The sequence below is a fragment of the Saccharomyces cerevisiae genome, chromosome XV (assembly GCF_000146045.2).
Source record: "Saccharomyces cerevisiae S288C chromosome XV, complete sequence".
Classification (NCBI taxonomy): domain Eukaryota; kingdom Fungi; phylum Ascomycota; class Saccharomycetes; order Saccharomycetales; family Saccharomycetaceae; genus Saccharomyces; species Saccharomyces cerevisiae.
In genome coordinates, this window is record NC_001147.6 from 845840 (window position 1) to 860434 (window position 14595).

Here is a 14595-nt window from a genome sequence, read left to right on the forward strand (position 1 = left end):
GAAGTAGAACAGATTACTTTCTGTATTACTGCATCCATAGTGTTCTTTATACGCACAACTAGAAAAAGTAAATTTCTATCCTCTGACAACAAAGCGAAAAAGTAGTAAAACTTGATACCAGACCATGCTCCATATGACGATTTAAAAGGTTTATTCTGTCAAGATGTGCCTGCTCGAACTTAATAAGGGGTTTTATTGTATCTGTATCCTAAGTATGCTTGACGGTAATTAAAGAGCTTTAATTGGTTGCCATGACAACGGCTCTTACTAAAATCCATGCTGCAGCGATGTTCAATCATACATACCGTAATCCTCGCGTAAACATTCAGAGAAGTACATGACAAAGTTTGCTGTTCTTTATATCTGTATATATTAAATAATGGGGATAGTGACACCACTTAGCCTGTAAATAAGGAATATTCGCACTATTTAGTCAAAAAATCCATCATCATCATCATTAATGTTGCCATCATCATTTCCACCTATGCCGACATTAAATTTTCCTCTAATACCTGACCTGATCGATTTTTTTTCACCGTAATGCAATTTTCTCTCTTCCCTGGATTCTTCATCGTCTCGGTTCATTATCAGTCTGTTGTCTCCTTCTGCAACAGCGCCAACTTTTACCATAAAATCTTCAAAGTCTTCCATCTTGGAATTATTACCACCCAGTTCTAGTAGCGTTATCATGTTTTTGATTACCTCACCCCGGTAATATACAATTAATGTCGGGCAATTGGATTCGGGATAGTTTTCAATTGCTCTATTGGCAGGTATTTCTACAAATTTTATTTCTCTGAATTTGCATGCAGCAGATTGGAAAAGATGAGACAGAATTCTGCTTTGTAGTTTACTTTGAAGCGAGAGATGAACGAATACGTAGACACCACCGTCATCCTCTTCACCATTGTCATTGGTTTGTGCACCTTCATATTTCTTTCCCTGACTGGCCAAAGTAACCTCTTTGTTGTATTCAGGTTTGTTAATGTGGAAAACTTCTCCAAATTTGGAACGTTCCTGTAATTTGCGGATTTCATTTAATCTTTTGATCTTGTAAGCTTCCAAGAAATCTTCATCTTCATCGTCTTCTAGTTCTTCCAAATCCGACAAGTCTTTATCTTCTAGTCTATTTTCATGCTGCTTGGCAATTGCTTCTTCTAATGCTTCTTCTAACTTTGCAGTGGGCGAAGGTGCACGTTCTGGTATTACACCCTTCGCTCTTAAAATATCGTTCCATTCACTGTCTTCAGATTCGTCCACCTGGACCTGAAACATTGGTTCATTCTGCATTATGTCTGCTGAATATGCCTTTCTTCTCAGTGATGTTTACTCGAAGGCGTTATCTTGTACTGCAGATTTCTTCAGGTCGATCATATAACCTTTTCTTTTTTTCCTCTAGCGGGATTTCCTCTTTTTTCAGTAATTTTTTTTCCAGCGATATTAATACAATGGGAAAATCAGGTCGTCACAATATTACTTAATTCTTTTTTGAATTGTAGAACATAAAGTATTGCTTTATTCATTCTGGTTCGAATTAGTCTCATACTGTAAGATCAAAGCGGCAACGAAGCTCGAAGCTATACAAGCACCCAAAAATATATTTATACCCAAGAATGACTAAGGAAGTACCATATTATTGCGATAATGACGATAACAACATCATCAGATTATTCATTATTAGGCATGGACAAACAGAACACAATGTAAAAAAAATTTTGCAAGGTCACAAAGATACCTCGATCAATCCTACGGGAGAAGAACAAGCCACTAAATTGGGGCATTACTTGCGTTCAAGAGGTATTCATTTTGATAAGGTTGTCAGTAGTGATTTAAAAAGGTGTAGGCAAACTACGGCTTTAGTTTTGAAACATTCAAAACAAGAAAATGTGCCTACTTCCTATACTTCGGGGTTAAGGGAGCGTTATATGGGTGTTATTGAAGGTATGCAGATTACTGAGGCTGAAAAGTATGCTGATAAACATGGTGAAGGCTCCTTTAGAAATTTTGGGGAAAAAAGTGACGATTTTGTTGCTAGGTTAACTGGATGTGTCGAAGAAGAAGTTGCTGAAGCATCTAATGAAGGTGTCAAGAATCTAGCCCTAGTTAGTCATGGAGGTGCTATCAGAATGATTTTACAATGGTTAAAGTATGAAAATCATCAAGCTCATAAGATCATTGTTTTCAACACCTCTGTCACTATAGTTGATTACGTCAAGGACTCCAAGCAGTTTATTGTGAGACGTGTCGGAAACACCCAACATCTTGGTGATGGCGAATTTGTCGTCAGTGACTTAAGATTACGTTAGACACTATATGGTTATTCACTGTTGGGTTTTTCTCATTTTGTATTAGAAATGCGGTTTAGGTAGTAATAGAAATTTCGCATGCGTGTATTTTATTTTAAAACATATAGTTCGTAAGGGTTTATCTAAATGCAGTAGATGTTCATAAATTATAGGGGTTTTATGTTTTTATATTATTGATATAGTTTTTCACATGAGATGAGAACGACGCGTTTATTTTAAAGGAAAGAAAACTGTGTCGTAATATGTAACAAGACTACATTGATACTCCATAGCAGAGAAATGGATATGTTCTGTCGGTGGTAAATTCAGGTGAATTGTATATCAGTGAAACTATGCAACAAACAAAATTTGGCAAGATGTATTTGGACCACGATTCGGTAGTTGAGTACTCAGAAGATGAAATTGTCGAAGCCGATCGTATTACATTGGGCTATAAAAAGAGATTGTCAATGATTGAAAATCAAATGCGACATCTTTTGGAGGATTTTAGTTTGGACGTTCAGCAGATTGAACCCATTCTTGCCGACTTGCAGAAGTACTACGACGCGTTTCTACAACTTTTACAGAAAAGGAACAAATCATTACAATGTAAGAGGTCCACTCACCAGCCGGTCCCATCCCCAATGAATAGCCAGACATCAACAAATGCAAAGGTTAATTTGAGCGGAAAGCTTATGAAGTTTCAGCTAAATAGTGTACAAAAGTTCGACGAAGAAAATATACTAAGGATTCTGCAAAATAAAATAGAATTCGAACATTATTTCCAAATTGATAAAGGTAAGAAGCAAAAGGTGCTATTACTTGCCGTATATCAATGCCTCAATGGGCCAACACGTTTGCATAAAGTGCTTAATATTGAGGGAATTATACATAATAATAGTATCAGAACTATACTGGGCAAACAAGTGTCCAGTTCTAAGTGGACAGTGTTTCTGTACGATGTAAAACTAGTTTTATTGGCGCATAGACAAGATGTTCCGAACTTAGAAACTAGCAAGATGATCGTCAGATATGGTGATTTATTTCCCTGTGCATTGTACTTCAAAGATCATACAGCATACTAAGCGCTTTCCAGGGACACCTTCTGTCGCAAAATATCAGAATTTTTCTTGATTAAACGCAGCATATTGAGTATATGAAATTAACGGGACACTGTGTGAAAAATTTGTAGTTGTACTTTTTTGTTATCCCCTTTGGTAGACATATGGACGAATTACTACTAAGATTGGCTTCCATAAGGCCCAAATCCAGATATCACCTACGGTATGTCCTTTTCCTACTTGCAATGACAAATAATTTGTTATTTATCTTGGAACCTATATAAGTTACATCTGATTGCTTTTGTATTTTTTTTGGAGAATATTATTACCCGCGGGGAAGGAAGTAAGGGGAGAATTTTTGAGGTGTATAAAAGAGAGTGGAGGCTTAATCAATCAAAGAATTCTTTCTCGTTTATTTTCAGGGTTTGTGACTAAGAAACGATATTAAAATGTGGAAGGCCGTGATGAATGCTTGGAATGGAACCGAGAGTCAAAGTAAGAATGTTTCAAATATTCAATCTTACAGTTTTGAAGACATGAAAAGAATCGTTGGAAAGCATGATCCTAATGTGGTTTTGGTAGATGTTAGAGAACCATCTGAGTACTCGATTGTTCATATTCCTGCTTCCATCAATGTGCCATATAGATCGCACCCTGACGCATTTGCCTTAGATCCTTTAGAATTTGAGAAACAGATTGGCATCCCAAAACCTGACAGTGCCAAGGAGCTAATATTTTATTGTGCTTCTGGCAAACGCGGGGGAGAAGCTCAAAAAGTCGCCTCCTCACATGGATATTCAAACACCTCACTATATCCTGGCTCTATGAATGATTGGGTTTCTCATGGGGGTGATAAACTTGACTTATAGCCTTGTATACTCTAGGTATGTACCCTGTGTATTTTCGTAAGCTAGTAACGTATTATGCCATTTATGTCACACCGTTCATAATATTTGCCTATTGCATTGGCTGTGATAGCGGCGGCGCAAAGAAATTAGGAAGTATAAAAAAAAAAATACAAAACTTAATCTGAATGGAATAAGATAGCGATAACTCTCAACAAATGGAAGCGAGACAGAAGAAAAAGACCAACGATGTTCAAGCATAGTACAGGTATTCTCTCGAGGACAGTTTCTGCAAGATCGCCTACATTGGTCCTGAGAACATTTACAACGAAGGCTCCAAAGATCTATACTTTTGACCAGGTCAGGAACCTAGTCGAACACCCCAATGATAAAAAACTATTGGTAGATGTAAGGGAACCCAAGGAAGTAAAGGATTACAAGATGCCAACTACAATAAATATTCCGGTGAATAGTGCCCCTGGCGCTCTTGGATTGCCCGAAAAGGAGTTTCACAAAGTTTTCCAATTTGCTAAACCACCTCACGATAAAGAATTGATTTTTCTTTGTGCGAAAGGAGTAAGAGCCAAAACTGCCGAAGAGTTGGCTCGATCTTATGGGTACGAAAACACTGGTATCTATCCTGGTTCTATTACTGAGTGGTTAGCTAAAGGTGGTGCTGACGTTAAGCCCAAAAAATAAGCCAAAAAGAAACAAGTATAATCGATATATCCTGTATATAGACAACCTTTTGTGTATTTCAAATTTTTTGTTGTCACCTCTCCGATTCATTCGATTTTCTCCTTGTGGTTCGCGGATAACCTCTTACTTCCATTAGTTTATGTGTGCGTTTATTTTTTTATCTTTCTCTATATATTACTTTAATGTGCATTCTTTTGCTTAAATACTCTACCTACGATTATGAAATTCAAATTGTTTAAACTCTTTACCCAATCTCTTCTTCCTTTTCCTTTCCATGACCTTTTCACGTTGCTTGGCCTTCATGTGATCAAATTTCCACTTTTGCACCACTTTACGTTTCTCAGACTTTTTCAAATGGTATCTCGTATTATTGTTTTTATTCATATCATTTTCGTATTCCTTGAGAATTTCACGCTCGAGATCTTTGTTTTTCATTGATTGCAATCTCGATTTCATACTTTTCAGTCTTTGTTCCATTTCTTCACGTTCTCCCTGGTCTATTTTTGATAGAAATTTTCTTTCTTGTAACAGCTTCTGCAGTTCATCAATTTCTTTTTCTCTATATTCGTCCAAGAACTGGTAACGTTTTCTTATGATAGAACTATCAAGGGCTTTACCGGTGGACTTATCAAATCTGATGTCCTGATAGAGGTTAGACCTTTTATTCCTCGGTATTTCCAGCCCAGGGATATTTCGGACTCGTGGTACCCTTTTCTTGGATGATTGTTCTACTGGAGCGTGTTTGCTCTTCTTTTTTGGTACTTTCTGACCATGATGAGTTTCATCCTCACTATCTTCTTCAAAGAATCCAGCATCCTCGTCTGATTGGTCCTCACTGTCCTCATCTTCATCAAAACTTTCTTCTCTGTATGTAGTTGTGATCGGTTTTTTGTGAACGGGTTTCGTATCTTTGAAATCTTCTTCATCTATTACCGTTTCAGCCTTCTTCAAAGAACCAAAAGACAAGGTTTTCAACTCATCGTCACTTGATTCTTGTTCGTCAATTTCTCGCTTACTTTTGTTCGCCATTATGCTCTCCAATAAGTTTCCGTCATCTTCTTCTACGTCGGAGTTCAAGTCTGGCTTCAGATTTTTAAAGTAATACGACATTTTTAACCTTCTAGTGCTTATTGACCCTCTATACAATTTTTGGATGGCAATTTAATTATACTATTTAGTACTTATTCTTATGCCCCAGTTTTCCGGTAGAAAGGCAAGCTCATCGGTTGAAAATTTTCAAAGCGGGTAATAAACGTGTCTTTCGGTATTTAACCGCTCAGATAAAAGTTATTATTGCAAATAAAAGTAAACGTCCATGCCATCAGTTAGTGGACTATATAGATACATATGTTGTGTTTAATTAGATAATCATTGAATGAGGAAACGTACCACTACAATTCGTCGTGCTTGTTTCCTGAGGAGGAATGGTTCTTTTTAATTGGCTTCTTGCCAGTTTTTAAGTAAGCAATATATTCAGAACGTCTACTAAAAGGACCCTCATTGGGGGTAATACTAAAAGTGTCCCGCAGAAATTTGGAAATGTCATTTTTGTTGATTGAGTTCCCTTCATACTCCCAAAATTTATCTTTGTCTGCATCAAAAACGACAAGCTTACTTTTATCGCTCTGTCGCTGTTCAGGAATGACCTTCTGCAAATATTTGAAAATCTCAGGAGTTTTTTCATATGTTGGGTTCATATCGGTTAGTTGCTTGAGTTTTTTGTTTGAAATTGAATAAAAATCGAACTTTCCTAACCAATCAAGGGCAATGCTTTTATAAACCGGTGAAATTTTGTCTTGTTTGGAAAACAACACCACGGAAAGTTTGGGTGACTTTCTAAGTAAAGAGCCAAGTGTATCTATACGGACAAACTTTTTGACATATGACCTTATTCTTGAAAGAGAAAAATCAACAATAGGCGCGAGAGTTCTTGCACCTGAGTACACTTCATTGGCATGAGCGCTGAAACTTTTTTTGGCGTTATCTATTGGCTTAGATAGGTCAATTTTTGGGGGCCTAAATACCATTAACGTGGGAAATCCGTTTACGTCGTATTTAGCACACAAAGCCTTATTCTTGTTAAGGTCACAGTTTACAGCAGCAACTTGGACTACACCATCCAATCTTTTTGCTGCCTTGCGGAACGTACTAGAGAGCTTCTTACAATGGCCGCACCACGGAGCATAAAATTCCACTAATGATGTGTAATTTGTGTTATGGATCGCTTTATCGAAGCTTTTTGGCGTTAACTCTGATATATGAGGATCGGAATCGTAAAAGTTTTGCGCCTTTACTTCATTCATAATAAAAAGTCCCAAAAGGAGCTTAATAATATTAAGAAATAACATTATATGTCAAATTTTGTCTCTCCTAATTGTGTTAAGTGGATGCTTACTGTTGAAAATGACTGCGAAAAGATATTTCTCTTCATGTTATTTAACTTTTACGTGTCAATTTTAATTTTTACCAAATTTTTATACGCCTCGCAAGGCTCGAACAACGGCCCTTTTTTCAAGGGATAAGCACATGACACTGGGCGACAAAGGAGGAATATAAAGAGAAATTTGCGTCAATTTGTATCCAGATAAGATCCTTTGAAAAGATGGTTTTTGGCTTGTGCGATAGTAATGGCTTTAAGGCTATTTCGAAAATCCAGTTTTTTTGCAAAGATATCAATGGAAGGCCCTAAAGGTTCATCGCCATTTGCGTTTTACGCATTTTATCAACTTTATTCGCACTTGAATCCGGGGAAATCGAGCAGCCTTTCTTTAGAAGATATTAGAAGAAGGCTATACCCCGACTTTAAAATAGATTACAATGAGAAAACTTCGTTGTTCATAACTTGGAAGAAAAAGTCCAATAAACATCACACAATAGACACTAACGAAGAGAATTATATACTTAGAGGATGTATCGGTACATTTGCTAAGATGCCGATTGCACATGGTATTGAGAAATATTCCTTGATTGCTGCTTTAGAGGATAGGAGATTTTCTCCGATCCAGAAAAGGGAATTGGTGGACCTGAAATGCAGTTGCAACATCTTAGGCAACTTCAAAACTATTTTTCGAGGTGGTGGTAATCCAAATGGGGACATTTTCGATTGGGAACTCGGAAAGCACGGTATTGAACTGTATTTTAAGCATCCCAAAACAGGCACCACATGTAGCGCAACCTTTTTACCTGATGTTATGCCTGAGCAACATTGGAATAAAGAAGATACCTTTGCCAATTTAATCGAGAAGGCGGGTTACTGGGGCAATATTAGTGAAGTAATGGATAATTTTGAAACTTATTTCATTGAAGTAATAAGGTACGAGGGCAAAAAAAGTTCCATAACTTATGAGGAATTTAACAAACAGTTAAAAGATATAGAGGCTTAGAAAATAACCCTCGTTAGTTAGTCTTAGAAACATTAAAAAAAATATGCTTTTATACATTGATCAAGCTTAAAAATTGGACGCAACCGGAATCGAACCGATGACCTCTTCCTTGCAAGGGAAGCGCGCTACCAACTGCGCCATGTGCCCTGATGACTGTTGAAACTGTTGTATCTCAAAATGAGATATGTCAGTATGACAATACGTCATCCTGAACGTTCATAAAACACATATGAAACAACCTTATAACAAAGCGAACAACATGAGACAAAACCCGTCCTTCCTTAGCTGAACTACCCAAAAGTATAAATGCCTGAACAATTAGTTTAGATCCGAGATTCCGCGCTTCCACCACTTAGTATGATTCATATTTTATATAATATATAAGATAAGTAACATTCCGTGAATTAATCTGATAAACTGTTTTGACAACTGGTTACTTCCCTAAGACTGTTATATTAGGATTGTCAAGACACTCCGGTATTACTCGAGCCCGTAATACAACAGAAACTCATTTCTAATGAGTGGTAAATACATTTGTGGGAAATATCTTTAAGGCCATCTCGGACCTGTATATAATCTCCGAGTATTTCCATTAAAGATGAATCAAATACATGAAATATCTATTAAAGACATATACTCAAGGAAAAGAAGTAGTAGATATATCTTCTTTATATATATTGCCCTGTGTTGCTAGCAGGGTGTTGGAACAAATAATTTGTTCCGTATTGGAAAATTTATAATTAGGTCCAAGAACAAGTTCACTATGATGACGACATATTACTTTGTTCAAAGAGATGGTTTAAAATAAATATGTATAGCAGAATTATAAGAGGCGAAATCGATCAATTAGTTGAACAATTAACTTAAAATCTAATATATATAAATATATATATATATATATATAGGAAATATACGGCACGTTATACTAGAGATATTAAACATCCCAACTCGGTTAATGGGTACAATAAAAAAAAGAGGGATTAATGTTTGTCTACGTATAAACGAATAAGTACTTATATTGCTTTAGGAAGGTACTATACACTCGCTTCTGTCATGCTCGAGTCCGCTTCATCTGTGAAAGATTCAGCCACGCTTGAAGTAACAACAGGAGGCAAGACGAGGGGTCTGGTGCCATACTGTTCATCAAATTCAGTAAAGTCGAGTTGTGAGTTATCGCCCATTATCTCACAGTATTTCTTCGTAACCACTTTTTCCAGTTCTAAAGAGTCTTCGTATACTACTGAACCCTCAGTATTGTATATCCTAGCATTGGAAAATATCAGATGAAAGTCTTGAAGGGTCTCTTTAAGGGAGTTGTAAGCTAGCGTTTCAATATGCGTGTTAATATTATCAAAGGCGACAGGGTACTTAATAATCATATAGTAGTCGGGATATAGTGCTTTGGAAGGTTTGGAGAGGAAAATGTCAGAAAGTTTCCTTCCAGCTTCATTTTCATAATTGAGAGCAAAGTGGTATAAGTCTAGAGCTTGTTTAGCAACTTTCTCTCTAATATCAATAGGACTCGTTGCCGCAGCGGGCGTGCGGACATAATCAAGCCCATTTCTTGCTTTTGGCGGCCTTCCTCGTCCACGTCCTCGCCCTCGACCACGACCACGACCGCGACCACGGCCCCTTGTTGAAGTTCTTGCTGATTTAACAGATGTTTTTCCCGCTGTACGTGGTTTTGGAATGTCCATAAAATCCTCACTGGGAGAGTTATCGCCAGTAACTGGACTTGATTCAAGCGCTGGTGGTTCAGAATTTTCAGATCCTTCAAGTTTCACTTTCTTAGGTCTTCCACGGGGCCTTCCTGCCTTTCTCTTTTTAGACAAGAAATCATCGTCATTCATTGCCAAATCCGTATCTGCCCGATCTTCGGCCGATATATTATTAATTCTAGGACCGTCATTATCAGCGTCAATGTTTTCGCCTTTAATTTCTCCATTCCCATCAATCGCCTCGCTCTTATCTTCCTTCTTTGTTCGTTGTTTTCTTGCCTGCTTGTCATTTTTTTCATCATCGCTAACTTCAAATTGTCTTAACCACTGTTCTTCAGACATATTATCGTTGTAAGTTGCCGTCTTACGTTCTCTTGCACCCCTTCCATTGTAAACAGCAGCAGATTCTGATTCTTCACGTTTGAGCTCGGCACCAATATCTCTACTGTAAATATCAGGTAATTCACTCTTTTCTAAGAGACGGCTCTTTACTCCCAATTCTTCCTCCTTCTTTGATCTATCTTCATCCATCCTTGTAAGAACAGCCATTTCTTCGTCATTTCGAGCAAGAATTTCGTTGATTTCTGAGTCTTTTAACTCCTCTTCTTCTTCAACACCAGACTCTCTTTTCTTTCTACGTTCCTCTTCTGCATCCAGCAAAGATCTAAGCAACGCTTCTTGTTCCTCCGATGTAGATTTGTTATCGAATTTACCTGCTTGAATGACTTTACCATCGATATCTAGCTTCTTGTAGGCTCTCTCTAGGATAACTTCTTCAACTGAATTCGTAGTAATCAATCTTAGAATTCTAACTTCATTCTTCTGACCTATTCTATGCGCTCTATCCTGAGCTTGCAAATCTTGATGAGGATTCCAGTCAGTATCAAAAATAATGACAGTGTCTGCAGTTTGTAAATTTAAACCCAAACCACCCGCTCTAGTTGATAAGATAAAGCACAAGTATTCAGAATCAGGGGCGTTAAATAGACGTAACAACTCACTACGTTCATCAGATTTTGTATGACCATCTAACCTCAGGTACTTGATATTAATGTACCTTAAAAAATCTTCCATAATATCCATAATTTGGGTCATTTGAAAAAAAATTAATACTCTATGCCCAGTTGCCTTAAGCTTAGGCAAAATTCTATCTAATAGTTCAAATTTACCAGCAACACGCCAAATATCATCATTCGTTTCTCTTGTTGGATTGATTTGGTCCTCAACTTCTTCAAATACAAAAGGATGATTACAGATTTTCTTTAGTTGCATGATTTGATTATTGAAACCTCTTAAACCTACCATTTTCTTATTATTTTGATCACCGATAAAAAGACGACGATATTTCAACATTTGTTGGTACATAATTTGTTGTAAAGCGCTCATTTTGCACTTCACTACCTTCTCAACTTTATCCGGTAATTCTTTTTCTACATCCTTTTTCAAACGACGCAATAAAAAGGGTCTCAAGACTTTATGCAATCTCCTGATAACCAAAAGCGTCTCTTCTTCACTCAACTCAATTTTATCTTGCCCACCGGTGTTGGCAAAGGGTGTATTGAACCATTCATCAAAAGATTTCACGGAATTGAAAATCTTGGGTAACACAAAATTCAATAAGGCCCATAATTCTGGCAAGTTGTTTTGAAGTGGTGTACCTGTCAAAATTAATCTATAATCTGCATGGTAATGTGTGTTCAAGGTTAAAGAAAGCTTGGATTGCGCATTTTTCATTCTATGGCCTTCATCAATAATCATATGGACCCACTTGACCTTGGATAAAAGTGCTCTTTCTTTAATAATATACTCAAAGGTAGTCAGAACTACATCAAATTCACCTGCCCTTATTTTAGCCTGTTTGGCTTTCCTCTCATTTGGCGAACCTTTAAATGATATAGTTCTTAAGGTAGGAGCCCATTTCGCGAATTCACTGCTCCAATTTGACAGTGTAGATAAAGGAACAATGACTAAATATGGCCCACGAATATTCTTCATTTCATATAAATATGTAAGTAAGGATATCGTCTGGATAGTCTTACCAAGACCCATTTCGTCTGCTAAAATACCATTTAAATGATTATTGAAAAGCGAAACCATCCACTGTAAACCCTTGATTTGATAGTCCTTTAAGGTACCACCAACCAATATTGAAGGCTGCTTCTTGATATCTTCTTTAATTCTATGTGCGACATTGTAATAATCGACGTTAGAATTGTCGTCGTCGTCATCATATTCTTCATCCTTCATCTTGGGGACCATGGACAAATCATCCACTTCCTCCGATGCTTCCTTTATGTGGGAATCAATCATTTCTTTAGTGTACTTTTGTTGATCTTTCACGGCTCTTGTTAAAGAATCTAAAAATGCGTTTGTTTGCCTTAGAAGATGTGTAATTCTTGTATCTTTGGTTTGGTCTAATAATTTTATATAGGCTTCCTCATCGTTCGCCTTTAAAGCCTGTAAACGTTCTTTTGCCTTTTTTTCAGCTCTCTTTTGCTCATCCCTTTCTAAATTAGTATGCGTAGCAATGAGTCTATGGCCAAACTTCAACCTTTTATTCTTTTTATCTTGTCTTCTATTATATTGATTGATGGCGGATTTATTCATCGACTTTAATCTGGCCACTGCCTCAGTCTTCTTCCTTTCTAACTTAAGTAATTCATGATTCTTATAAAGTTGGTTTGTTAGCAATGCATCTTGAACGTTGATGTTTCTTATTTTCGAAAGAAAATTTGGATGTGTATTGGTTAATAAAGAATTTTGATGCCATTCAAATTGTAATACATGACCTCTTACGGCTTTTTGTAACGGTAATAATTGTAAGGCGTAGTAATCGTAAAGAGCATTTTCCCTGGTTGATTCCGTACATTCGTCATTTAGTAGCTTATCCAAACAGTCATTTACCGTAGTATCTAGGTTCAATGCAATTAAAGTTTGGTAAATGTCAGTAGCGGTATGTGTGTCAATACCAACCGGTAGAACGCCAGGTTCAATAGTAAACTTTGCATGATCCGAATTGGCCAATAAAGTCTGATAATCGATATTACTATGTGAGATATTGGGCATCGTAAAAGAATCAACCATCATATCAGGATCATCTATATCTACCACTTTTATTCCTTCCTTATATTGATCTTGAAGGACGTTTAAAGGAACGGGTTTCTGCGGTTTTGGCGGGTTATTTTGCTCGGTGTGGGTCTTATTACTATTAGGAGCTGTTTTAGCTACGTTTGAAATGGTTTCGTTTTCCTCTTTTTTCGATTCTGTTTGCGTGATTGGAGTGCCACTTACAGTTTGCGAATTTTTATCGAGGGTGCCATTCTTCGCATTATGTACACTAGATGGACCAGCTGGTGAAACAGATGCAAAATTTTCGTCTTTGCTATCTAAAGGTGCATTTCTGGTAAGCCCAGAAACGTTGTCAGTGTTAGTGTTATTGTAGTGGGAATTGGTGCCGGGTTGCTGCGTATTGTTGCCGCCATTGAGATTTGATTGGTTATTTTGATCTGTGGGTTGTCTTCTTCTCGCAAACTCACTCAAAGACAGTAACATTCTTTTGAAATCTGGAGGATGGTTAATAGATTTTTGGATAACAGCCTGAAATTCAAACGGAATAGGCTTTCTATTTACTAGACATTTTAGAGATGTGATTTGGGCCTTTAACAGTTCGGATTGCTCGGCAGTAAACATTGTCATGGGTAATCTTCTCCCCTGTTGCAGTCTCGCTTGTGCTTGTTGTGCCTGTTGTGCCTGTTGCGCTTGTTGCGCCTGTTGTGCTTGGAATTGTGCCTGCTGCATCTGCGCCTGCTGGGGCATAGGAGAATTTATCTGCGAACCTGGCATCACATTTGAATCCTGTATGTTGTGTTCTTGTAATGATCGATTTTGCGGTTGAAGCTCGGAATTATTAAGGTTTAAGTTATTATGGTTTGAGTTATCTGGTTTCTCCGCAGCATTTTCTCCATTGTTTGCTGGTGTTGGTGAAAAATTAGTTGCATTTAATGAACCAACCGAAGATTGCCGTTGTGGTAGCATGTTATTACCACCATTGCTATTTAATGGCATCTGTGTTTGCATGATTGGTGATTGATGAGCAGAAGTGCTAAAGGTCTCATTTCCATTCAATTGCATATTCGGAGCTAAATGCGGGGAAGCAGAAGCAGAAATGTGCGAGGAAGCATTATTCGGCAGTTCTGCTTGATCTGAAGAATTTGGAACAATATTTTGCTGAGAACCTGAAATGCCTTGCTGTTGGCGTTGCATTTGTAATTCTTGTCGCTGCTTGGCAGCAAATTGCAACACTTTAGTCAAATAGATAAATTCCGGCACACTCGGAGCGTTCATTCCGTGTTCATTTCTCAAATGCTGCCATCTTAAATAGCAGCGGTTGACCTCTTCGTTGCTAAATTGACGCTGTGGTATGTTCATGGCAGATAATTAATCGAAAGTCGTGAAAATAGCAGAAAGTCGCGATTAGAGAAACAACAGAATAGCTGACCTTCCCGATGATTTATATACAAAAGGTCCACGTACGTCACAAATATCTTCTTTATTGAGACTAGAGGTAACCTTTCTTTTAACTTATTGTCCTACCGCCTCAGGAT

The 14595-nt window shown here is 37.4% G+C and overlaps 9 protein-coding genes and 1 non-coding gene across 10 annotated transcripts, besides 1 other annotated feature; 5 read left to right on the plus strand and 5 right to left on the minus strand.

Moving 5' to 3' along the window:
• Positions 1-429: 429 nt before the first annotated feature.
• Positions 430-1290, minus strand: PLP2 (Plp2p; the record flags this gene model as incomplete). The annotated part of the gene is made up of 1 exon (NM_001183700.3): positions 430-1290. One exon carries the CDS (start codon positions 1288-1290, stop codon positions 430-432), a length of 861 nt encoding a protein of 286 aa, NP_014924.3.
• Positions 1291-1613: 323 nt separating this feature from the next.
• On the plus strand, positions 1614-2306 carry YOR283W (phosphoglycerate mutase; the record flags this gene model as incomplete). Its single annotated transcript, NM_001183702.1, has 1 exon — positions 1614-2306. The coding sequence occupies one exon, from the start codon at positions 1614-1616 to the stop codon at positions 2304-2306; it is 693 nt and encodes a 230-aa protein (NP_014926.1).
• Positions 2307-2638: 332 nt separating this feature from the next.
• HUA2 (Hua2p) lies at positions 2639-3370 on the plus strand (the record flags this gene model as incomplete). Its single annotated transcript, NM_001183703.3, has 1 exon — positions 2639-3370. The coding sequence occupies one exon, from the start codon at positions 2639-2641 to the stop codon at positions 3368-3370; it is 732 nt and encodes a 243-aa protein (NP_014927.3).
• A 425-nt stretch (positions 3371-3795) lies between these two features.
• RDL1 (thiosulfate sulfurtransferase RDL1) lies at positions 3796-4215 on the plus strand (the record flags this gene model as incomplete). The annotated part of the gene is made up of 1 exon (NM_001183704.1): positions 3796-4215. One exon carries the CDS (start codon positions 3796-3798, stop codon positions 4213-4215), a length of 420 nt encoding a protein of 139 aa, NP_014928.1.
• A 225-nt stretch (positions 4216-4440) lies between these two features.
• Positions 4441-4890, plus strand: RDL2 (thiosulfate sulfurtransferase RDL2; the record flags this gene model as incomplete). Its single annotated transcript, NM_001183705.3, has 1 exon — positions 4441-4890. The coding sequence occupies one exon, from the start codon at positions 4441-4443 to the stop codon at positions 4888-4890; it is 450 nt and encodes a 149-aa protein (NP_014929.3).
• A 207-nt stretch (positions 4891-5097) lies between these two features.
• Positions 5098-6000, minus strand: RRP36 (rRNA-processing protein RRP36; the record flags this gene model as incomplete). The annotated part of the gene is made up of 1 exon (NM_001183706.1): positions 5098-6000. The coding sequence occupies one exon, from the start codon at positions 5998-6000 to the stop codon at positions 5098-5100; it is 903 nt and encodes a 300-aa protein (NP_014930.1).
• A 281-nt stretch (positions 6001-6281) lies between these two features.
• Positions 6282-7238, minus strand: MPD1 (protein disulfide isomerase MPD1; the record flags this gene model as incomplete). Its single annotated transcript, NM_001183707.3, has 1 exon — positions 6282-7238. The coding sequence occupies one exon, from the start codon at positions 7236-7238 to the stop codon at positions 6282-6284; it is 957 nt and encodes a 318-aa protein (NP_014931.3).
• Positions 7239-7517: 279 nt separating this feature from the next.
• On the plus strand, positions 7518-8273 carry YOR289W (uncharacterized protein; the record flags this gene model as incomplete). Its single annotated transcript, NM_001183708.1, has 1 exon — positions 7518-8273. One exon carries the CDS (start codon positions 7518-7520, stop codon positions 8271-8273), a length of 756 nt encoding a protein of 251 aa, NP_014932.1.
• A 74-nt stretch (positions 8274-8347) lies between these two features.
• On the minus strand, positions 8348-8420 carry YNCO0029C. Its single transcript has one exon. It is a non-coding gene; the product is annotated as a tRNA-Ala (tRNA).
• A 15-nt stretch (positions 8421-8435) lies between these two features.
• Positions 8436-8775: a long terminal repeat (Ty3 LTR).
• A 532-nt stretch (positions 8776-9307) lies between these two features.
• Positions 9308-14419, minus strand: SNF2 (SWI/SNF catalytic subunit SNF2; the record flags this gene model as incomplete). Its single annotated transcript, NM_001183709.3, has 1 exon — positions 9308-14419. One exon carries the CDS (start codon positions 14417-14419, stop codon positions 9308-9310), a length of 5112 nt encoding a protein of 1703 aa, NP_014933.3.
• Positions 14420-14595: the final 176 nt, after the last annotated feature.